This window comes from Eupeodes corollae, chromosome 1, assembly GCF_945859685.1.
Source record: "Eupeodes corollae chromosome 1, idEupCoro1.1, whole genome shotgun sequence".
Lineage (NCBI taxonomy): Eukaryota > Metazoa > Arthropoda > Insecta > Diptera > Syrphidae > Eupeodes > Eupeodes corollae.
In genome coordinates, this window is record NC_079147.1 from 310,745,286 (window position 1) to 310,771,395 (window position 26,110).

The 26,110-nt window shown below is 32.8% G+C and overlaps 2 protein-coding genes across 10 annotated transcripts in view; both read right to left on the reverse strand.

The window, feature by feature from the left end:
* Positions 1-5,115: 5,115 nt before the first annotated feature.
* LOC129939438 (tetratricopeptide repeat protein 36 homolog) lies at positions 5,116-6,212 on the reverse strand. The gene is made up of 3 exons (XM_056047451.1): positions 5,865-6,212; positions 5,597-5,769; positions 5,116-5,519 (listed from the first exon to the last, which is right to left on the reverse strand). Exons 1-3 carry the CDS (start codon positions 6,181-6,183, stop codon positions 5,448-5,450), a joined length of 564 nt encoding a protein of 187 aa, XP_055903426.1. The 5' UTR covers positions 6,184-6,212; the 3' UTR covers positions 5,116-5,447.
* Positions 6,213-16,839: 10,627 nt separating this feature from the next.
* Positions 16,840-26,110, reverse strand: part of LOC129942953 (whirlin) — a 39,204-nt gene continuing 29,933 nt past the window's right edge. For 4 of the 9 annotated variants that reach the window (XM_056052121.1, XM_056052127.1, XM_056052124.1 and 1 more), the window contains 3 exons: positions 19,239-19,430; positions 19,072-19,164; positions 16,840-19,014 (listed from right to left, as the gene is read on the reverse strand). In XM_056052121.1, coding sequence (XP_055908096.1) covers positions 18,886-19,014; positions 19,072-19,164; positions 19,239-19,430 — 414 coding nt within the window. In that variant the 3' untranslated portion in view covers positions 16,840-18,885. Of the gene's footprint in view, positions 19,015-19,071; positions 19,165-19,238; positions 19,431-21,660; positions 21,748-25,178; positions 25,260-25,882; positions 25,931-26,110 lie in introns of those variants that run through there. The other 5 variants (XM_056052119.1, XM_056052120.1, XM_056052122.1 and 2 more) reach the window with 5 other exon arrangements.

A 26,110-nucleotide genomic window follows, 5' to 3' on the forward strand; every position in this document is an offset into this window, starting at 1 on the left:
TTAAAAAAAAAACAGTACAAAGGCATACGAAGGGCTATTGCATATAGTAATAAACTTCATATTGTATTGTTTATAAATTATTATTCAAAGCATAAAAATAGTCATCGCTATATCAACTGAAAGAAATAAACAAAAAATCATTATTCGTAACGTCCCTTTTTGGAAATAGATCCTGGGTGTCTACAATTATTCAATATTTAATCCAATGCCTGTGGATGACTAAAGGTTATTGTAAAACACTTTTTAAGATTTAAAAAAATCTTAAAATAATGTTAATGTTGGGGTTCATATTATTTTTGTTATTTATTATGTGAAGTGTTTCTAATGTATAGCGTTTGGATGTATGTTTCTCCGTTGCAAGAATTTGGACTCCTTCAAAGTCTGGTTGATGTCCTGTTTCGATGGTGTGGCATGCTAGTGCTGTCTTTTCCGGGTTTTTATTTATAGTTCAATGTTTTAACTAAAACTGAGAGATACTGTCAGCGATTTGTTTTTTGAAAACAATGCTCCTAATAAAACAACAGTTACTTCTTTAATATTCAGAAAGTTTTTTATATCATTTTTAGAACAACAGAATAATTTTGAAAAGGATAAGTTTAAAAAGCTAGAAAAGCTTATAAAGAAGAAATTATGTGTGAAAACACTGCAACATTTTTGGTAATTAGTTAAAAACGTACGTAACACGTAGGGATAAGTTAAAAAAGCTAGAAAAGCCTATAAAGAAGAAATTATGGCTGAAAACACTGCAACATTTTTGGTAATTAGTTAAAAACGTACGTAACACTACGAAATGGTGGCGGCTACAATGATCCACCTGTACTTTAGAACGTTAACGGATTTATATGACGAATCTTCTTTTAGAGATAATTCCAATATCTATTTTATATTCTGTTCCGAAAATCGAAAGTTCTATAAAACTTTTGAAAAAGAAAATATCTCCTAGTCCAAACAAAATATCGTCATCCTTCTATGAAAATTCTCTAAGTCCATTTTTAGTAAAAATAATATAAATACGCTATTTTTATGCAAATAAAAACATTTTTATACGTTCCTCTTGCGATTTGACACATTTTGGTGGAGTGACAATGGACCCTATATTCTCGCCTAAATCCCTCAAAAGCTAATACTACCCACCTTATCTGACCACCAGAAGTTTGAAGAGATTTAACACTGTTAGTATTTTCAAATTGACTTTAATTTGTTTCCTATAAAATATTATTATATGGTCCATCTTCTTCTTCTATTTCAATAAATAAAAATGAATGCATAAAAAACAAATAAAAAATCCCGCAATCTAATAATTTAAATATTAACTTTAAACTTTAAATACAAATATCTAAAAAAAATACTTAGGGAGTTTTAATAGAATGGCAACGATATAGGGGTTAGTTGTTGTTATATAAGTAAGTAAGTAAGCTTGCCATTTACCACGAGAAAAACATCTTCAATATTTTTACTGTATAGTTTTGCACCTTTAACTCGAATACCTCCTACTCGAAATACAAAAGACTCCCAAGCCCATGGAACCAATCCACGGTACAAATCGATTTTCTTTCTCCCTAAATTCTATAAACATGGAAATAAACAAAAAAAACTCACCGCATGAATTCTCTCTGAAGAATAATAATCCCATTTGTATCACAGCATCATAGTCCTATTCTTATCCACATCCCAGTCAAAGCACGCTCATGTTAATCTTATGAGTTTGCTCCCGCAACAACAGAAGTTAGCAATTAAAATCAAATAAAATTGAAATAAATTTACTTTGAAATGCAAATTATTGCGATTTGTTTTGCCATGTCTTATACATACCTTGCTACTGTCTGCGTCTGTTAGAATTTGCTTTGGATAGTCTTGGCTTGGCCTGGCTTCGATCCCGCGATGGCCACTTTGTACAACAACCAATCGAAAGATTCGCAGATTTGAATCATGCGTCCTTAAACAGTGGGTACTCGAATTGGCCACACGTCGCTCGTCGCTGGTCGCGTTCGTCGTCGTGAGCTCTGCACAAAACCAATCCTTGTGGTCTCAACCGTATACCCGTACAGCAGATAAAGAAGCATAACATTTAGCATTTTGCCGCGGGGGAGGCACAAGCATTATGCGCGTCATTCTTAGCTAGCATACTCAACTCATAGCTGCATGGCTGTAGCGCACCATCAGACAAAGCTGCACAGAAAGAAAGTTCAGCATGAAGGTCCTCTCATAAAATTAATTCGTTTTATTGTTGGCTATCTCGCGGTTTGCAAATTGCCAGCTTTAAAGTAGCAATGTCGACGACAGCCTTCGCCATGGCTTCCCGTTTCGCTTCTTGGCACGATAAACATATGCTAAACGGAACCCCAACCCAAAGCCCACCATCTCAGGGCAATAAATGCGAGAAAAAGTATTATTCATTTGATGGTCGAAATTCGATAGCCAGATTTGAGCAAAAAACTGTTGTCGTTTAATAATTGGTTACAATCTCGAAATCATTGTTCCGTCGACAATCGTCTTTGTGTAATAATACGCAAGGCAATCATAGATGAAAACGAAAAATCATGCTAATATTCAATTAGGAACACATTAAAAGATATAAGATCATAATAGTAGGTATCCACGTTTATAGGTAAGGTACTCACTGTATCTACTGTAGCCCTGTATTTCTGTATTCACTGTATTTCTCGTAGCCCTAGAGTAGAGGCCTAGAGGAAACATGGAACACAGCAGCAAAGGAACTCTCAAATCTTAAGGCGGGTAACGTCAACGTGTAACGTTGTGCTGGCAGAGTGCGCCTGCGCACATTCAAAATGACCTGTGAGCTGCAGTTTTCAAGAAGTTTTAATTGTTTTGGAAGGAAATTTTCTTTGTCTCGCTTGACTCGCTATAGTCTTGAGTTTTGGACCTATTGATTTTGGTATTGCGAGCGCGAGGGAGGAAATGAACTTTGTCCGGCCAAGCAAGCCATGTTTGGCTACAAAAACCGCCGCGCCGATTGATAAAAAGTTTAATTTCTCCATTGATGGCGCGACGACGGACGGCGACTCGACGTGTGGTTCGAGTGCTTTTGTCCTTTTCTGCAATCGTGTACTTGAATCTCGTTTAATTCTTGTGCAACAATCGCAAACAGGAAGAGAAAATTTGTAGCACAAAACCTACGATACAAAAACAAGAAACATGGTGGCAACGTGTTACTTAAGTGAAATAAATTGACACCTGTTATCATGAACACACAAAAGAGTGTGGCCTTGCTCAAAAAGGACTTATTTGTGTGGCACTGTGTTGTTGCGGCATCCAAATTCCTATATTTTCCTAATCGGGTGTGCCCCTCTCAATTAATGCTATCTTTGCTTTGCTGTGCGGTGGCTTATTATACTTGGGACTGTTAGCATCGTACGCAATTTTCTATTTCAAGCTGGGAAAATAAAATTATTTTTTGATACCCATTGGCAAGCTTTAACGAAATGCTAAGGTAGCCCACTTTAGGTAGTCATATATTTGAACGTGATACATACATGTCTAGTTTTTAAAGGACTTTCGTTTTTGGAAAGTTTGTTGCTTTTTATTTGAATTAAGACTGAAAAAAACCAGATAAAGAAAATAGAAAAACAACTTAATCATTTTATTTAAATGGTCATTGGTCTTTGTTTAGGCATTGGCATTTAAAAGTTATTGAAAATCTGAACTTCAATTTTAAGTTATCTCGACCGAGCCATTTGGATTTTAAAATTACAAAACTCAGCCAGCAGCTCTTCTTCACTTTTTCTTTCAAGAAAATTAAAAAGTCCGTCTGTTTTCTTGAAAGTCAGGATATAAGGTACTTCCAGTAAAAGAAACTAAAAATTTAAAGTCGATAGTCTCCAACAATAATGTGTTTCAAAAGATATATTTACTTTTTTTATATAAAATTAATATTTTCCAACTCAAATTAAACCCAATCCCATTTCAACTCGATTCAGCTATATAAAGAATTGAGGCGAGCTTCAAGCTCCCTTCAACACTACATGTTAATGTAGTAGTCTACGAACAAACCCCCTCCTTGAAGCAGTTGTTAAATTAACTTTTTTTATAGAATTTCAATTTCCAGATGTTTTCTTACCGTTTCTTCTTGAATACTGTCCATTTTATTAGTTTTAGTTAGTTTTTTTGCTAAGTTAATTTTAACATTAGAATTTCATAAAACTTTCTTTTATTTTTCTGACAGAGTATCAATTTTTAAATACAATTATCTGGCTGCTCCGGATCGTTTTGTTGGCAATTTCTCACTGTACTATATTTGGAATACCAAAAATACGCACTTATTATATAGTATTATATTATATAGAATGAGTATGAGTAGTTATGTTTAATTTTGAAAACACGAAACATTGACATACTATACTATATATGTATAGTATGTCAATGCACAAAAATCTTGAAAACATTAACTGGTCAATTATTCAAATTTAAATTGAATGTTTGTATAACTGACTAACTGACTACTTCCGGTATATAATACATGTACCAAAATCAAAATGGTTTCCGACTTTGCTTGCGTAGTTAAAAAGTTTGATAATTTAGAACTTATACGACAAACTAGATGGCGCCACCAAACTCAATGTCGCTTTGTCTTTGATTTACACAAAAAATATTTACACGAAAGTGGTCTATCCTTTTTCCAAGAGGTTTGAAGATTTCCGAGTCGCATTCCGCTACATATGGATGTGATGTCCCGCTTTTAAATAACTCCACGAACAAGTCAGGTTTTAAGATTTCTGATCGACATTTTTAAGTTCATTTAAAATATAAAAAAAGAGGCTGGGATGCAACCCACACTAACTTTTATATAAAAATTACTGAATATCGAAAACAATATTTTCTGTGAAATAAAATAAGTTTGAAGCCAATATTTTTAATTCTTGAAAAGCTATTTGAGTCGAAAGTAAATTTTTACCAAGTTTTAGTATTGTTTTTTTTTTTTTGTAAAAAAACTGTCAATTTTTTTTTTTTTTTTTTAATTTGTTCGAATGTTGACAACAATATTTCTTATAAGATAAAATAAGTTTGAAGCCTAAATTTCAAGTTTTGAAAAGATATTTGAATTGATATTCAATTTTAAGTAATGTTTTTTTTTATTTTTTATAAAAAAACTGCATATAACTGTCTGTATAACAAAATTTATTTGAAATCGATATCTCTATGGACGACGAAAAAACGTCGCGACCGTATGGACGTACGAACGTACGTACACACGCACGCACACACATCTTTCTAAAAATCTTTTATTTTGACTCTAGGGACCTTGAAACGTTGAGAAAAGTAAACATTTTCAATTTGACAAATCGGACCAATTACAATAACTTCCTATGGGAAGTAAAAAATATACGTATTGACAGAGTAGTAATCTTAATCTACCAAATTATGACTAAGTTTAACAAGATTAAAATCGATATATATGTATGTACATATTTATTCAAATAAAAAATTGTTTATTGCAATTTCTGAAAGGCAGCTTGCAGCATTTGATTGCATAAAGCAGAGTATGGATTTATTTCCACCAACTAGAATCACAAGTGAAAAAATAAAAATTCAATGTTATGTTTGAGTTATAAAAATTAAACATCAAATAAGTAGGTACCTGATTTCTTGCAAATTTACTGCCAAGCTTGGATGCTTCTTCAAAATCTTGTTTAGCAGCACTTAGATTTTCCATTTTCCTATACAGTAAACCCCGCTGACAAAGGGCTTGGCACCTGGTACGAGCTTGTTGTGAAGATAATTCCAACGCCTTTTCCAAGTCTTTCAACGCTCCTATGAATATTTAAAAATAATTGTCTGTTAAATAAACTCTTTACTTATACTAATAACGAAAGATGTGCATTTTTGTTCTATTTTATGTATTTTACCATCATCATCGCCTTTTAAACGTAACACCTGAGCTTTGTTATTGTAAACAGAGCACCTGCTTGGTGATATTTTGATTGCTTCCTCAAACTTAACAACTGCTTCGTCTAGTAATCCTTGTTCGGCCAGTTGAATGCCTTCCAATTCAAGTTTTTTGGATTCTACTACAGAATGACTTTCAACTTCTGGAGCATCTTTTATTTCAGATTCAATATCTATGTCAAATGTACTTGGAGGCACGCCTTCAAATGGAACAAATAGGGACTCCAATACCTTTTGATCATGTTCAGTTAAACACTCACGAAAAAATGGCTTGTTCATGCTGACGCTTTTTTGTGACTGTTTTGATTTTTAACCAAACACTTTTCAAGCTTGAAAATTAAAAATGTATCAGAAAACTTGTTTTTATTTAAATATGAAACTAGTTTCGTTTGTTTATTTCTAGTGTGGAAGAAATGTTAATGTAAATTTGTTTTTACCCGCCGATATTGAGATTCCCTGATTCTAGAGATTCATTTTCATTTTATTGATTTTCATGAATATTTATTTTAATAAAAAAGCTTTATTCTCTTTCTTATGCAATTCAAGAACGATAAACACTGTGTCGATGTAAATAAGTCCACATTTTGGATGTTTTTTTTTAAATATGCAAAACAATCAGATAGGTTTTGCATTTCACTTTCACTTATAATGGAATAGAAAAATTGTGGACAAATTTGACTTGAAACGATTGGTTTATCCATTTTTTAGAGATTGATGAAACCTGCTTTGATTGGAATTAAATAATTTGGGATCGAGGTGTGAAACACTTTTTTAAATTCGATTTCGATCGATTTCTAGAACCTAACTGAAACAATTTGTGTTTCCTTGCCAAGCGTTTTCCAGATGTTTACTGTTTTTAACAAGTGTTTTTTCTTTGATTATTGCTACATAATGTTTTGCAGTTTGAGGAGTTTTGAGTACGGCTCATCCTTTTTAATATCTTGTAGCATTTGCGATCATAATGGGTTATCAATTTTGCGGTTTCAAGAGTATCGTACTGAAATTCGACATCTGTCTAAGTTGTTAAACCAATTTTTTTTCAGTTGAGAGTCTGACGTTAACGAAAACTATCACACAACGCTTAAAAATTGTTAAAACATACTACAAAAATGGTGATTCTGCCAGCGACGCAAGTAATTGGCAAAATTGTGAAGAAATTTGAAGAGACTGGATTGGTTACAGATATTGTAAGGCCTGTGCGTCATCGTGTCGCTCGTACCACTGAAAATATAGTTGCTGTAAGTGAAAGTGTTACCGAGGAATGTGTCGATTCCTCGTCGTTCTCAGGAATTAGAACTTTCTTACGGTACATTAAGGCGTATTTTGCCTTTGGATCATTCAAATAAAGTCCAGCTCACACAACAACTGATCCAGCAGAGCATTCAAAACGTCGTACATTAATACGCCGATTGATATTGGAACAACAGGGCGGTGGACCGCGATTTTTTGAACCCCACTCCTTAGGTATTTAAATAAACAAAACTGCCGTATTTGGGGTTCTAAGAATCTTCAAGTATAATTGAAGAGAGGCTATTACATCCACAAAAATTCACTGTTTGGTGCGCTCTTTGGTCCAGAGATGTGATTGGACATTTATTCTTCGAAAACGACGATGGAACGATTGTCGCCGCCAATTCCGACCTTGTTTTTCCTGCCATTGAAGAATACGACTTGGAGAATATGTGGATTCAACAAGACGTCCCGACGCTACATGCACCAAAAGACTGTATTTATGCAGATATTCCCTAAACTCTTGAGCACTTCAAAAACCAACATTCGTCAAATTATGGCTAAAAAACCAGCCCAATATGTGTCAAAAAGCGGTCGAAAACACGTCAAAAGAATCGATGCTCGCAACAATTCGCGTGGCGGTCGTATAAATGATGTAGTGATTCACACATAATGCTCACATTCAAACTTTTTAGAAAAAAAGAAATATCATGAAAACAATTATTTAATGTGTTTTATTTACGTTTACTTTTGAAACCGCAAAATTAATTTTCGAGCTCCAAAAGCTTGCCTTAGTTAATTAATTTTGTTTAATGAAATATTTATTAAAAATTCGGGAACTTAAATTCTTTTTAATTTGAAATCCAAATACAACTTTTTTATTCAGATATAATTTTTATAATCGTTTTAAAGCGAATGAATTACAAAATGTGAGTTTATATACGTTTGAAGACATATTTCCACAAATATTCTTAACAAAACGATAGCAATATAGTTTCTATTTGATTTATGATGCATAATTGCATACTTTTACTTTTCAATATCATATATTAATAAATTTAATAAAACAAATTTATTTTTTACACGAAAAAGAAAACCTTGCTATCTTCCCAGCAATCAGCTAGATGTAAGTGGTACCACAATTAAATGGGAGCAGTCTGTTAAGTACCTAGGTGTTCATCTCGATTCAAAACTAAACAACATATTCAAAATACTCTTAAAAAAATGAGTATTGCTATTAAGATGCTTTACCCTTTTATTAACCGACAATCCCTCCTCACAAATGAAAATAAGATTATCATTCACAAGGTTATATTCCAAGCAATACTGTTATATGGGTGTCCAGTATGGGGTAACGCTGCCAGATGCCATTTAAAGAAGTTACAGGTATCACAAAACAAGGTTTTAAAAATGATGCTAAACCTTCCTTGGCATTACTCGACCTTAAGTTTCTATAGAAAAGCGAATGTTGAACTGATTTCTGATAGAATTCGTAAGCTTACAAATAATTTTAATATCAGCTGTGAAAGTTCTGAGAATTTTCTCATCAACCAACTTCTTGAATAATCTGTGATATATTTTAAGTAAAACTATTGCGTTTTTTTCCTTTTTGGTTTATGTTAATGGTTTTTTATCTGTTTTGTTAATTTATTTATTTGTTTTATTATTTGTATGTTTATTTATTTATTTCTTGATTAATTTATTTTTGAATTAATTTATTGCTTATTTATTTAGGTGTTAATTTATTTTTGTTTGTTTGATAATTTATTGTTAATTTGCTTATTTGTTAAATTATTTATTGTTAATTTATTTATGTGTTAATTTATTTTAATTTAATTTTATTTTGCTTATTGTAATATTTTTTTTTTTTAATATTTTGAATGAAGGTTTTTTTCGTATTTTCCTTCGATTTTCTTCTTAACTATTTATTATATTTTTTTTTCTCCCTAGATAATGTTTCAGTTGTAAGATATAATTATCAAATCTCTGAATTGTAAAATGAGCGGTCCTAGACTTTTTTGAAAACATTTTTTTACGTAATAAAGAAACTAACTAACAAATTTATTCGTCGCGGAAAAAATTGTAGTTAATACGAATTGTCAAACTTTATTCGCGTTCCACGCTATCCACACTCGCAGTAGCAACGAATAAAATCATCGCGCGTATTTAACCTAAAAAAATCGTTTTTGTTTTGCATTAAATGGATGCACATGAAATTTTTTTCTTGTTTTGTTTAGGACACTTTTTTTAAACAAATATTGCTTTGACCGCATTTTCGCAATCGTTTGTTTTCAAAACAAAACACAATAATGATAAACACACAAAAAAACAATTGTCAAAGTCAACCTCCATTCGCGACAAATTAAAAACTCTCGTGTGAAAGAAATGTCAATATCGACGAATATTCGTTCATTCGTTGGTCGTTGGTCGTACTCATGTGAAAAGTGCTTTATTTATATTAAGTTGGGTTGAAGTGGATGTAAGGTGTAAAATTAGACTCACTCAGGCCAAGTTCCGGTCCATACTGATTCCACATGAATTATGATAGAATTGCTCTAGGTAAATCCCAATTATTTCACCTGAAATCAGGCAGATACTCCTGTAAAACATCGGCGAATGTGCCTTCCTTTTAGACATTGCCCATTTGTGGCACCAATAAACGAGCTTATATACATTCTGCCCGGCAAAATCCTCATTCAAACCCTCCAAGTGGGTGCCAGGCGGGCAATGATCACCACAGTAGCCCTGTGCGTTTTTGGCAGGATGGTGATTAGCTAAGGTTGAGTTGGATCGCTGAATTGTTGTAACTCCTCAATAGTGCAACGTTCGGAAACCCAATTTAATCATAGTTTAGAGGTTCCTAATTTCAGTGGTGGTGTGAGCGTACTAGTACGAAAACCGTGCCGAAGAATGAAAGGCTGGGGGATAAACCAGCCGTTAACGAGCTCTTTCGGATGCTGTGGCAAGGTCCGTCATATTTCTGCCTTACCCCGGCAAGCGGCTCTGCCGGGGCTGACCGTCTTTCCGCTTTACTCGTGGGAATACAATGAAAAAATTTAAAAATAAACAAACAAATAAAACTATTATAAAACAAAAAAATCGCACCAAGGCTGCCAATGCGGTCACATCACCTGAAAAGGCTGTCGAGCCAAATCAGGTGTGTGAACGTGTTGTCAACCCTGTGGTTGCTACTAGTGGCGAGAGTCCTTCTCCCTCTACTAGCCGCAACATATACTTGAAGGAATTACCCGTCAGTGGAACAGCTGTGACGCTCGGCAGTCCCAATGGCGGAAATTCCACACCCCACCTCTTCCCCGCTCCTGCTAGGACGTCGCAAGCGACCCCAAAAAGGGACACCTCATCCGGAGAGACAAAATCTGCGACATGTGGAATTGACTCAAAGGGTGAGGGCACACCCGGATTGGCATCGGTAGCGATTAAATCTGGAGGTGGACCCACATCTGTGACACACGGACATAGTTCTGGGCCGGCCAAAAAGAAGTCCAAGAAGTCACAGGCCAATCGAGACCAACGCAATGCCGAAAGGATTCTAGCCGCAGTCGGTGTCATACCGGCGGCGGAAAGAACCCCAGAGCAAACGCGTAAACTCGAGTGGGCTAGTGGCTTTCTTAGCAAAAAAGCTAAACCGACCTGCCGCGACTCAACGTCAAAGCGAGATAGGTCTTTCGAGGGTGACAAGCCCGAACCAAAAAGGCAGAAGGTGCTTTCCAACAGCACATCAGCCGTCAACAAAGATCTCTCCTTCAGCGACGCGCTCAAAGGTAAGATCATTGCCGCGGTCATTGACAGGAGTCATGTGGATGGTAACATCTCTCATGATCATTGGGCAGAGGTCAAGGCTCACCTCGGTTTCAGATTTTTATCTGTTATCGAGGAAAATCCGGGGCCTCTCCCAGACACAGCCGATGCAGGATGGTACCAAAATCGTATCAAACTCATCGCCTGTGGTGATCAGAGATCTTTCGATCTATACAGGGCTGCTGTCAATGGCTTGCCAGAAGTCTGGCCGGGTGCCAAGCTCGAGGTTGTTGCAAGGGAGAATATTCCTTGCCGGCCAAGAGCACGTATAATGGTCCCGGCTCTTCACAACTGTCCAGACATGATCATGAAACTGATCAAAACAAGTAATCCGGACCTGCCTACTCACGACTGGAAAGTACCAAAGGTTGAGAAGGAGACAGTGGGTCACTATAGTTCGGCTCTCGTGCTGATCAATAGGGAATCACTGGCTCCACTGGCCGCGACCAAAGGTGTGATTAGGTATGGTTTCGATGAAATCATGATGCGTATATACAAAAAAGATGAAGATACGCTAAACACGCCCCCCACAGAAGCCTCTTCAGCGGAGGGAAGCGATTCATTGGCAACGAAAATGGAGGTCGATGCAACACCAAAAGTGGAACCATCGACATCCACTGCCCCAAATAAGCCATCCGACGTGGAGGCTAAAACTAAAGTCGACAGTAACTCCGACATGGAGACTGAAGACGCCACCTTAGGCATCACCCAGAGTGAGGAAGACCTGCTTAGGTCCTCCTCAGACGAGGAAAACGCCGACAAAACAGTGGTGGAGGTTGATTTGACTAATAGTAGCAATGCTGCGATTAGTACAGATTAATCTCCATCACGCCATCATGGCCACGAACAACCTGATACTCCGACTGCATATGAACAAGGAAGACATCGTCTTAATACAGGAGCCGTGGGTCTCAAACTCCATCATCAGAGGTCTCAGGACTCCTGGCTATAAAATATTGTATGCATCGGAGAAAGGTGAACCAAGGTCATGCATGTTAGTAAAAAATGACTTAAACATATTTTTACTCAACAATTACAGCGACAAGGACACCACCACCGCTGTCCTAACAACAGATAAAGCCACCTACTGGCTCATATCCTCCTACCTTGGCCACGACAGCCCAATTCCAGGAAACACCTTGAGGAAGTCAATTGCGGACGCGCAATCGAAAAAAGTTGGTCTCCTAATTGGTTCAGACGCTAACGCCCATCACACGGTATGGGGTAGCTCTGATATAAATGAGAGAGGTGAGTACTTATTTGATTATTTACTAAGCACTAACCTACTCATAAGTAATATTGGTAATGAACCCACTTTTGTAACCAAAAATAGGAAAGAGGTACTTGATATTACACTTACCTCTGACTCGATCCACAATATGATTTCAAACTGGCATGTCTCAAAAGAGAATTCCTTCTCTGACCACAAATACATTCAGTTTGAGCTCAAAGATGTAGCAAATACATCTACGGGATTTCGAAATCACCGGAATACCAACTGGGAGCGTTATTAGGAGGTACTAGCACAACTGCTTAATCACAACCTTCTTAAAAGCTCCTCCAGTAAAGATGAACTAGACCTTTCTGTAGATCATCTCACCGAAGCCTTAAATGAATCAATGAGATCTTCATGCCCTGTAACCATTTTAAAGGGTAAAAAGAAACCTCATTGGTGGCATAAAGAATTAGAACCATTCAGAAAGAGCTGTCGTAAACTCTTCAACAGATCTAAGTACACTAGATCTCCTTCTGACTGGGACTTATACAAACAAGCTCTAAAGCAATATAAAAAAGAATTAAGAAAGAGAAAGAGGTCTTCTTGGAGAAATTTTTGTGGTAAAATAGAAAATACTTCAGAAGCCTCAAGACTCAGGAAAATTCTCTCAAAAAGTCCAACAATACCTAGTGCTTTAAAGACAGAAAAAGCACGTGGACTATCATAGATGAAGAATCTCTTAATCTGTTATTAGACACCCACTTTCCAGGTAGTTCTAACATACTCAACGACTTAACATCAGAGTCTCAAGCTTCTACAAGCGATTTAGTTGATCTAATAACGCGGGAAAAACTGCAATGGGCCATAGACAGCTTTGATCCATATAAATCTCCAGGACCAGATGGAATCATTCCGGCCGAACTACAAAAATGCTCAGACATGATTATTCCACCATTGGAAATCATTCTGACAAGCTGTGTAAGGTTGAGATATATTCCCAAAGCCTGGAGAATGACAAAAGTAGTCTTCATTCCCAAAGCAGGGAAACCCTCACACGTTAACCCTAAAGATCTACGACCAATCAGCCTATCATCCTTCCTTCTTAAAACCTTGGAAAGATTGATTGAAATTTATATCAGACATAATTTAAAACCATGTCTCATTTCCACAGCTCAACATGCTTACTCTAAGGGAAAATCAGTAGAATCAGCACTTCACTCACTGGTACGTACTATTGAACATTCCCTCGAATACAAAGAATATAACCTGGTAGCGTTCCTAGATATTGAAGGAGCTTTCAACAACGTCAGTTACCAGGCGATCACAACAGCAATGGATAAGCTGAAATTAGAGAAGTCACTCATAGATCTTATAAGTCTCATGCTCAAAAGCAGGACAATAATTTCTAACATGAGAAGTTTTACTACCACCAGATCGGTGAATCGAGGCACTCCCCAAGGTGGAGTCCTTTCGCCTCTTTTATGGAACATGGTAGTAAACGACTTACTTACAACATTGGAAACAGAAGGTTTCAAGGTGATTGCCTACGCTGATGACGTTGCGATATCCGTATCTGGGAAGCACCCCCAAGTTCTCTCGGAACTCCTACAAAATGCCCTAAACAGGCTAACTAAATGGGCTAATCAATGTGGATTGGACGTCAACCCACACAAAACAGAATTAATACTCTTCTCGAGAAGACATAAAATTCCTCAGATTAGCCCACCCAAGATTAAAGGAATACCATTAAGCTTTTCCGACCAAGCTAAATATTTGGGCCTCATTTTAGACAAAAAACTAAATTGGAAGGCAAATATTGATGAAAGAGTCAAAAAGGCTACTGTAGCGCTTTTTACTTGTAAAAAGGCCATAGGATCAAAATGGGGCTTCTCCCCAAAAATAGCCCACTGGCTATACACTTCGGTAATCAGGCCGATACTCATTTATGGAGCCGTCGTATGGTGGACATTGGACCGCACTGGATAAGATGGTAAATCTTAATAAACTCATTAAAGGCCAGCGGTCAGCAGGTATGTGCATCACAGGAGCACTTCGCACAACACCAACTGCAGCACTGGAAGTGCTTTTAAACCTAACACCACTTGACATCTTCTCTAAAAAGGTGGCTGCCAACTCATGTGTAAGGCTTAGAGCCACCTCTCAATGGACCAGTAACAATACTGGACATACAACCATTCTAGACAATTTCAGATCTATCCCAGATCGCTTAGACTATACCACCCCAAAAATGGTATTTGGTAAAAGATTCCATGTGTCCATCCCTTCAAGATCCTCCTGGGAAGAAGAGGGACCCCTGGAAACCATGCGGTACACTTCTATACTGACGGTTCAAAGACCGATCACGGAGTTGGAAGTGGTATCTTTTCAGAACAACTGAATCTCAGTCTATCCTATAGACTTCCCAATCAATGTAGTGTATTCCAGGCAGAAGTAATGGCGATCAAAGAAGCACTATCCTGGCACAAAAAAAACGTTATATCTTGTAAGGATATACGAATCTTCTCGGACAGCCAAGCCGCTCTTAAATCTCTCGCGTCTGTCTCCACAAACTCTCGAACAGTCCACGATTGTCAATCATCTCTGAAGGAGATGACGGAACAGTTTAACATTCACCTCATTTGGGTGCCGGGCCACAGAGGCATTCCGGGAAATTGCAAAGCCGATGAGCTCGCCAAAAACGGAACACTTCTGCCTTATGTTAGACAAAAACATAACATAGGAACACCACTTGCTACATGCAAATATCTTCTCAAGCAATATGCTTTAGAAACAACAAATACTAGATGGTCACAAAGTACCACCTGCCTGGCAACCAAGCAAATATGGCCAAGTATTGACTTAAAACGGTCAAAAGGCTTGATATCACTAAGCAGACAAAGTATAAGCTCTACAATTGGAGTAATAACGGACACTGCCTCATAGGTAGACATGCTCTGAGGCTAGGGGTCTACACAAATGACTTCTGTAGAAGGTGCATGGACGAGGAGGAAGAGGAAACAGTCCAACACCTTCTATGTACATGTCCAGCACTCTCCATTAGAAGGAATTACTTTCTCGGTAATCCCTTCTTCGATAATACCAGTGAACTGGCAAATATTGACACAAAACGTCTCTCTAACTTTATTAAAAGTACAAAATGGTTTGTTTAAATTCATTACTCTCCCATGAGTAACCTCATTAGTGGTATCACAATGGACCCTTGAGGTCTACGTGTGTCAATGATATCTAGACAGCCACTCCAACCTAACCTAACCTACATTATGCTTCAAGATATCAAGCATTTCGAACCTTTTAAATCAAGTATAAAACTAGATAGGTAAACATGAGTTCTTTGCTGTCAAACGAAAGTATAATAAATAATACGGTTTAATGTTTTTTTCTTAATTAAAACATACACAAAATAAATACTTTTTTTAAAAACAATTTATTACACAATATCATTTTATATATAACAAGTTATAATGTCTTTAGAAATAATGACATGATATCAACATAACTGGATGAATACAAAAATAATAATGATAATAAAAAAATTTACTGGTTGTATAATGAATATACATAACACTTTTCCTTTTAAAAATTACTTAGTTAATCAATAATTTTCGTTTTTTTTTATTTTTAAATACAAATAACAATTTAAAATATTATTCTTATCAGAGGTTGAATGTATGTTAACTTTTATTTGACGTATTTGACTTAATTATGGCAAATTGTGAACTTGAAAATTATAAAGTATATATTAAATAAATCACTAGATTTCGAGTGCATTCAAGAAAATTACTTGCTTTTCATCTTTTAAGCATTTTTGTATTTATTTATGTTAAAAATCACTTCTTCATTTTTGTTTTTGTTTTAATAACGTGGAAATTTATTACCTGTATATTTGCAAGAACTTGCAATAATAATAATAATTTATTATAATAGTTGGTTGTTTTTTTTTTTACATATATATTATATATATATATATATATATATAATTAGCTCAGTATTACAAAATGTTTGCTATGTTTTTTTTTAATTTAAATTTATTTTTGGTTTGTTTTCTCATCACTAAGTATTTTGTTTTTCATTAATTTTATACACATATCTACAGTACTTACATTGTATTTGGGCTGAAATTATTTTCAATATAATTTTATTTCCAGAATTTAACAACAATGTCAGTTATATATTCGAGATCAGAAGCAGTGCAAATGTTACTATGTATTAACTTTATTCATATTTTGTTTTAACTGTAGGTATCTACTTTTTTGTTTTTTTTTTTTTTTTAAGAAATGTGAATAATGCATTGTATTTATATTGAATTATATAAAACAAATAAAGAAAATGTTTGCAATTATATATATTAATAAATTGTAATTTTTATAGAATTTCTTCAAAGTTATATGTTTAGTAATTTGTTTTAAATTAAAGCATTGCGTATATGATACAAAAAGCCAACCTATTATTGTGTTTTCTTTTAGAGATGATTTATGTGAACGATTAACAAGCAAAAATAAAAAGCAATTTTTTAAAGCTTTTATATATAAAATGTTATCATAACTTTAAGCCATAACACTTTGGTAATCATAAAATTATAAATATTCAAAATTATTAGATCATTTTTGAATGGCTGTGTAGAGAATAGAATTCCACTTATGTACTTCTGATTATTTTTATAATGTAATTAACTTTATGTGTGATCTAAAATATGCATATCTGTATGTTTGCCAGTTTTGTTTTGCATTTGTTTACACTTGCTTCTTTCTGTATTCTCTAAATTATAATCAAAATAAAAATTATAAAATTAGCGTGTTTTTTTTGTAATTTAACTTTTTAATTATATAGAAATAAAAATTGTTGCATGGTTAATATTATGCCCTGTCAGCTGTAAACCAGCCTAGCTATCATTAATTTACCTTTTTTTAAAAGTTCTTTTTTGCAATTTAGTTGGGGGTCGATTCAAAAGGAATTCTACATAGCAGGTATTTGTATGCATTATTTATTTATATTTTACTTTATTTTTAAATTTTATCGTTTTCCTTACTAAATTCAATCTAAATTTGAAATAAGTCTCAAAAATAGGTGGGTTTTTATTTGATTTTTTTTTATCTAGTGGATAATATTTAACAAAGAAATTAAAAAATAAATAAATAACCGTGCAAGTCCTCTTTCAAATTTGTACAACTGCCTTCGTCCGTATTAAATAATAATTTCTACATTATTTATTTTCTGTTTTCACTCATATACATAACATATATGGTTTTCTAATATCGCTTTAAAAACATGGTTTACATATTAAAGGTATAAAGTATTTCCATTGTTTAAATATACATAGTAATATTATAATGTGTATTGCGTTAGTTATCAATAATTTAAAAGTATTGGCGTTATGAATGTTCATTAATCATATTTTTTTTGTATTTTTTATAACCACGTTTTTTGAATTGTTTATTTTAGTCTTGTCGACTTAATCCGAGTATAGGAAACAACAAATTAACAAATTTATTTTGAAAAAGTTAAGTTAATAATGAAACATAATAAAATTAACTCTTAAACAATTTAAGTCTTATCGGATATCGGAATAGCCCCTTTTTTGGCCTTGATCTTTTTGCTTGTTTAAAACACCTACATTTATATCAGTAATCAAGCGTTTTTGCATATTTCTATTTAACTATTATTTTTCTGCAAAGCGATCGGTTAATGATTTGATCAGTCATAAAACAAATAAATTTTGTGGATAATGGGTTGTATAAATATTATAGGTAGTTTATTTATGAGCCCTATTTGTTTGATACTTTTGCAGTTAGGAGAAAATTTGCATTCAGAATTTAGTTGAACACATAATGAAATTTCTACAAAATACGCCCTGCACTATATATGATAATTAATTGGTCCCAAATGATATGAAGGGTTCTTTTTAATTTTCCTATATTTATGATTTAAAGCAAATATGCATGTTTTGATATTTTTGTTTTGTCTGGTGCGTAATTACTTTCAATAGAGACCAAGGCCATAGTTTCCACGAAAGTGAGAAACTGAAAAGTTACACTGGAGATTATTATTGAAAGAAAAATTTTAAATTTGCCAAAATTCTAGAAAAATCACTTTATTTCTTCTTTCTATTCAAAAAAACTAATTAAATTGTTGAGAAATTTAAGTTGTTTACAAGTGCAAGAAAAGAAAATTCCAGCCTTTTGACATACTCAATATCATAAAATAATGTGCAATTTTGTACAGGCCTAAGAAACCAAAGTGTAGTTATTTGTAACTCCTAACCATTCCTCAGAGCTTGTTGTGAGAGAAAGGGTGATAAAGAAAAGCTGTTAAGGATATAAGAGTATTTCAATAGGTCGTTTTAAGTTAAAAAATCGTCTATTGTAATAACAATAAGGAATTGTACGAAGTGCATTTGAGTGAATGATTGATTTATTTGTTTTTGACAATGTGGGTTCAATTCCGAGACTGTTAGAAAATTTAATTTGAATATTAATTGAAATGTTTAAACATAACTTATACTCGTACCAACGAAATTAACTATAGGTTCGAATTAAACAAAAGAATATAATTATATACACAATTTTATTTTGGAATGTTTTATATTGGTAAATTAATTAACTAGGTTCAGCAGCTTTCGTTAAGTCGATTCCATGTTTGCATTCTTGATACTGCTCGCGCGTTATCGCTGGATCACTGGCTGGCAAAGCAAGCAAATGTTAAGCTTCTAGAAATATAAGGGCTGTTGGCTTAGGCTCTAGGTTTGATTTTTTCGCTTCCACAACTAAAAATGTAATATCAGCCTTTTCCCGGTTTGCAAAGCATTCAGCTATAAGACGGGCCACTTCCTGAATACCCGGAAATGTTTTAGTTTAGTTTTGACCCTTGCTTAAAAAACTACTCACTTGATGATGCAGGCCTTCAACTTTGTTTCCATCGACTTCGAGTATAAGTTGTCCCACTTCTAAGCCTCCCGCATCAAAAGCAGCACCATGTTCCTGCAAAGAAATAACCAGTATTTTTGAAGAAACTCCCTTTTCATTTAAATAGGTTGGCTTTAGGGAAGTCTTACGTGAATATTTATTATTCTTGGTAATGGATGTTTTGTATTAGCACCACCTTCGATCGCAATACCTAAAATTGGTTTAGTTTTCTTAACAGTAATATGTAAGTTGCCTCTATGATCAGGTACGACGTTGGGATTGTGTTCACGGGGTTGGTCTGTCGTGGAGCCGTTTTGTTCAGTTGATAGACGTTGCATGGACTGAAAAGATTTATTGCTCGTGTGATATAAAAGATTTTTGTTTTAAATTATAAACATAAGACCCTTATTTGTTCACTGTATTTTTTGTTGCTTAGGAACCGTTTCAAGTTATTCTTTTTATATACACCGAGTAAAAAATTAACAAAAGATACAAAATAAGATTTGAGATTAGATATTTTTTTTCTTGTAAACAATTCAGAACCAAGCAAATCTAAACAAATTCGAAAACAAATTCAATAATACAGAAAGGATTTTTATTTTAACAGCCAATCATTCTATAAGAGGAATAAAATAACTAAGTGTAAACAAATTCGTTAAACAAAAATTGAATTTTTAAGAAAATCAGCTTGATTGCGTGATAAATGGAATATAGTGTGAAGTGTAAAGGAATAGCCTATAAAATGCAAAAACTCCATATAGAAAGCTTTTTTTAAACAAAATCGTCTGTTGAATACAACAGAGACTACATTAACTATAGGAATAGCTGTGAGAAATATATTTTCAGCAAATTGTAGATTCTTTTTTTTAAATTTATATACACGTTTTAGTTTTAAAAATGACTCTTTTATTGCAATTCTGAAACTAAAAATGGTGAGATTCTGCAAAAATAATATTTCAAGTAAAATGTGTACGTACAGTTTTTGGTAAAGATTATTTAGAAGAATTAAATTTGCCTCAGTTATGTTTTGTATTATACCCGATGAAAAAGTATAAAACTTTTATGGTTTTGCCTTGTTGAATATGAAGGTATTACTTTTGAGCATTTTTCACCAATGAACATATCTTTTAATCGAAATAAATCTCATTTCATTATAACAGTTTTTCTACATTTTGGGTGAACTGCGCTGATTGTAAGACAGGCCACAAAAAACATCTGGCCGACACTGGATTTGAAACGTTCAAGGTGCTTGCTATCTCTAAGCAGATCGCATATAAGCTCGATAATAGGTGTCATAACCGGATACTGTCTAATAGAAAAGCACGCCACTAGGCGTATTCTCAAATGACTTTTGCAGAAGCTGTATGGACGAGGAAGAGAAGGAAACAATTCTTCATCTTCTCTTTATATACTCTCTGGCTCGAAAACGCAAGAATTATCTAGGAGAATTCTTCTTTAAAGATCTAAACGATCTAAATCATATCAGCATAATCATCAGCCTCTCACGTTTCGTAAAAACTGGTTCCATTGAGCTTAGAGGAGGAAGCCTCAAGATTTATGTGTTATCACAATGGGCCAAAAAACTGGCTAAGTGTGTCCGTTATTCCATCTTGGACAACCACTATAACCTAACCTTAACGTAAGATAGATCCAATTAAAATTCATACAACAATTACTCTGTGATTTTTGAAATAAATGCCTTGTGATTCAATAAAAAGCATAATTTGTATATACTAAGATAAGTTAGACTTATTGACTCAAATGTTTAATCGATAACTTTTACTACTTTTATGATAAATGCAAAATTTTGTATTGTTAAAATATCAAACTTGAGATTTGAAGATGACGATTTTAAGCGTTCTGTTACAATTATGGCCTACATTTTAACGGAACAAAATATCAAAACCTGTAATGGCTGCCATTGGTTTCCATTATTGGAATTTTTTTGTCAGGTCGGTTATAGCTATCATTAAAAAAATTCTATCATTAAAACAACATTTTCTGATTGTAATTAGATTGAAGTTACAGTTGGTTATTGAAATAGCCTGATTATTCTCTAGATTGTATAATTAAAAATTAGCTGTTCATTGATTTTATCATTAGAAAACTAAAAATGAACAAGTTCTGGTTTAAATAAAGTTCTTTTTAAGTACAAACAAATTTACAACTCATCAGCTTTATTTTGATACCAAACATGCAAATTTGAATCTCTTAGTCGCTTTTAAATCTCGAAAGAAGTATCTATTTTGATTCCAATAATTTAAGTGTCAAAAATGGATAGATGTTTGCTACTGTTCCTAATTAATCTGAACTGGCTTGAATAGGCAAGGATGTTAGTGGCGATAGGCAAACGTCTGCACAAATTTAAATATAACCCTATTTAATTTTGTATTAACCAATAAAACACCAATTTGATATTAGTTAGAGAATCAATTAGTTACACATTATCTGGTTAATTTTATGCTAATTATATTAATCTGTAGTTTAAATTTAAATTTCTCAATGGCGATCATATGAAGTCAAATAAAAAAGAAATGTATGGGATCTCTAAATAAGGGGATGCGTACTCACCTGATGCCTTCGAACTCCCTTCTCGCCAAGTAACGCGCCTCCCTCCTCCTTCATATCAAAACTTCTAGAGAGTTTAGTTGCCAACTCCTATAGTTTAGTTTCAGTTTGCAATTACGAGTAACATGGTTTAATGGGTTGATTGTTTGGTTGGTTTAGATTGAAATTTGTTGATTGAAATATGGAGAAAATTCAATTCAAAAATCAAAATCGAAAAATCCAAACGAAAATCAAAATCGAAAACAATGTTCTTAAAACGAAATTGCTTTTGCTTATTATATTATATTTAGTTTTCTTTTTTTTCGCATAAGACCGAATTATTTAGTGATTAAAATTTATTTTTAAGTTGCCATAAGAATAAATTTTATTTATTTTTATTTTTTTTCATTGTCATTTAAAAAGTTAATATTCTAAAAAACTGTGTGTGAGTTCAGTCTAAATTTTCACAAACTTAAAAAACTGCTTAAGCATCGGAATAAAAAGAAAGCGTGCATTTGTGTTTTTGTTTTCTTTTTACATATAGCTGAAGGAAAGACCACTTTATATGCAAGAAGAACACTTGTTGTCTCTTTTTATTTTTCGTGTCTCGAAAGAGCGTTATTTAAGGTAAAGAATATAATTGAATTTTGAAAGATTTAGGTAAGAAAGGGCGTTGGGGAGTTTTGTTTACCGTGCCAAACCTGGGAAATCACATTTTTTCAACCATTGTAATATTTCATTTGAATGGAAACTCAATTGCACCTGCATAATGTACATAAATTATTTAAAACTAATCAAAAACCTACATGCGCATCTCTATTAACATTTTAATCATGTCCATCTACATTTAAATTCCATTTTCAGCTTTTCTTAAAGTAAAAATTCTAAAAAAAATTGTTAATTGTTTCTTGATATAGAAAGTCAAGCTCACTTTGAATTTTTTCTATTCATGCGACCGGTTGAATCTACAGTCCCGTACTTATGAAGATCGGCGGTGGACCAATATTTAAGTGAGTTCTTAAGCCAAAAGATGATTTTTCTAATTTTTAACGACCTTACCATCTAATTATCTCTTAACAATTTTTTGACGTTAAGAACATGAAACGACAGCTTCAAACATAAGTATAATTTGCTAATTCCATATTATGTCTTAAGAGTTTTTGACATTTCAAATTAATAGGACCGTTTATCAAATTTAGGCATGTTTTGTTTTTACGAACTGTCATAAAATTACGGGTTCAGATGATTCCTTTTTAAAAAAGGGGAAACAATATAACACTATGGATATATTAAGAAACGGATTACAATTTTGGAATAGCTAGTAAATTGCCAAATATTTCAAAATTGGTTCTGTATGTTAATTTGACGGATTATAGCTTTTTAAGCGCAGAATTTGACTGTTCTATATTTTCGTATGTTTTTCGGTTACAACCCAAGCCATTGTCTTGGTACTCTCTTGTTTCATGATCATATTTTCTTAAGTAATAAATTAATTAGTAAAATGATAAAGAATTGCTTACAATTATGACAAATTTTGATATACATTGTATATACAAATATTATATCTAATCTTGAATAAGCTCCAACAAGCTGGTCAAAATTACGTGTTTGATTTCGTAAAACGGTCTTTTTAGGGGCTATTTAACAATTATAAACATTTAAATGCTATTCATTTTCTAGAGTAAATAATATCTTCAGCGTCCTCCTCTCGCCATAAAAAGTTTCTTTAATTCTTTATTTTTAACCTACACCTCAACATACGATACGATACATTGAGAGTATCAATTATCAGTTGAAAGTTGATAAATACTCAAATTCAGGCTTTTAAACTGTAATGTGTAAAAAGATTAAACAAAATTTAGTGACAATTATGCCTTTGCTTGTTATTTACAACATTTTTAACCATCGACACTCTTACCAATTGACTTGTAAAATATTAAGCTTTGCTTTTTATCAATGATAAGCTACCTTTTTAAGGATTTGAATTATAAGTTTATTATATATGAAGTTGTTTTATTATCAAACTGCTTTTAAACTAGAAAATTTATAAGTACCAATCAAGTAACTATTGTTATAGGATTTTGAAAAAATACAACTATTGTGTCTGTAAACAATGCTTAGAGAAAAATAAGTTTTACTATACGGACTTTTCCAAAATTAGGAAATTTTCTATAAGTATATATTAAAAAATAGGTCTAAAATAGCTTCCTTAAGATTAAGATAAAGTACCGTGCCTGAAATAGTAAGTATATGGGAAGAAAATAAGTACATACTTAACAAAATAAATTTGAATTTAATAGACTTATTGTTTTCAATACAAATGCAATTAAGTTTTCACTCCATAAGTTGATACTATACTAGTATCGATTTTTTTAAATTTCATAAATGTCACTATTACCTATTCTATGTAATTTTGTTGTCCTGAAATCGAATTTGATATTCCCAGATTGTTAAGTTTTGTTTTTTTTTACAAAATTAAATCTTACATAGAAATAATTAACACTCAAACATAAAGCGAGAGAGAAAAGTGGGTATCTTAAGATTTTTGCCAAGTAGCAATTGGTATTGTGACGTGAGCTCGTATGAGATATTGAAAGGGTGACACAAAAAAAAATTAAACTGTATACTTACGTTTAAATTGAGAGTTTATAAAAAAAATATATAAGTATCTGACAGTGTTGGTTGAAGAATAGGAATTTTAAAACGAACACTTATAATTAACAAAGATCGTTTGGCATACATATCCACCTTTATAAAAAGTTGACTATTTTTGATAGGAAATTGCATTCACAAAATTAAAAAATTCCTATCATTTTGTAAAGTTCATGATAAGTCTTTGTATTTGTCTGTGTTTTGCGAGATGAATGAAGGAGAGAAACTAACAAAAAAAATCCTAGATAAAAACACTTTACCATATGATTCTAATTAATTTAAAAATTTGTTGCCAATTATTGTTCTCGAACTAAAAATTTATACAAAACCGAATTAACTAGGTATACATTTGTTTAAAATTTCAATATTTAAAAAAATAATGTTTTAACTACAACTCTAAGGTGCAAATGTGGGTCTACGAAAGTTTTTCTGTTAAGAGTTATAAGAGTGGGTGACTCATGCGTACAGTGCAATTATATTTTTTAAGCTTAAAATTCAATTAATAGTAATGTCAACAACTTTAATATATTAAAACTCATTTTTCATTGTTCTATGCATTGCTAATAAAACAATTTGCAAAATAAGCATTATAATTACAAAACAAAATTAAACTGTAGATATAAGTAAGTATCTAATAAAAATTTCTACTCACACAAATCAGGCCAAATCGAATGTTTTAATATTTATAAAACATAACAAAAATAAATTTAAACAAAAAAAAAAAAACAAATTATAATAACTCATTGACCTATTTTAATAGCAATGCTTTTTGGCAAACGATTTCATTTTCCACAACAAGTTATCAAGAATTAAAAAAACAGTTTTCTTTAAGTTGGATGGCTTCTTAAAATATTATTTAAAAAAAAGTAACAAAATACAATTGCACTTACAAGAGGCCGTCCCCAATACCACGACTTGACACGTTGCGTTAAGCCACCCAAATGCGAACGAAGTCCGTCTAAGTAGCCACCCTGTAATATAAATATTAACAAAGAAAGAAAAACGAAAAGAACACAAACCAAACAAAAGTAATTTTCGAGATATTATTTCACAAAAATGAAATCTTTACTACTTATAATTTGTTACAGTTATAAACAATTATTTTTTACGAAAAGTCTTCTATAAACATAATTTTATTTTGTGTGTCTACCGTATTCTCTACTTTTTCTTTCTACAAAAAAAAGAAACAATTTAATAATAATCAACACTAAACCCTACGATTTGTAGTGCATGTTTTGTATGTTTTCTTTTTTTAACACATAAAATACTACCTATGATGGCGTCTAAGTAACGGTTATAACTAGATATAACTTCTTGACTAAAATGATGTTTAAATATATAAGAATTTACTTTAAATACATATATATTCACTACAGAGACTTGCAAAATATTAAATTAATGTAATGTCGAATGTTTTATGCAATCGGTTGTAAGTGATTTTTATGTTATGTTGTTTTTGAGCCTAAGACTTGTGTGTTTGGTGTTTAATCAGTTATAAGATATTGGTCTTATCCTTCCCTAAGCTATTGAATAAGAAAACCCTCAAGTTTGTAATTCATGTATAATTTGTATATTTAATTTTAATGTCTTTTAAGTAATAAATTCGTTTTTAGTTTTTAATTTTCAAATGCCTTACCTGTTCCTTTATTAAAAATGTTTAATTCGAATGCATGAAACAATTTAAATAAGAAATATCTAATATATTTATGGTTTTAAATTTCAAATAAAACAAAAAGTAAAGATTGGTTTATCGTAAGGCTTAGTGCTCACGATTGGTCAAACCAATAAGTTGTAAAAGATTATTAGATTTTATACCAATCAA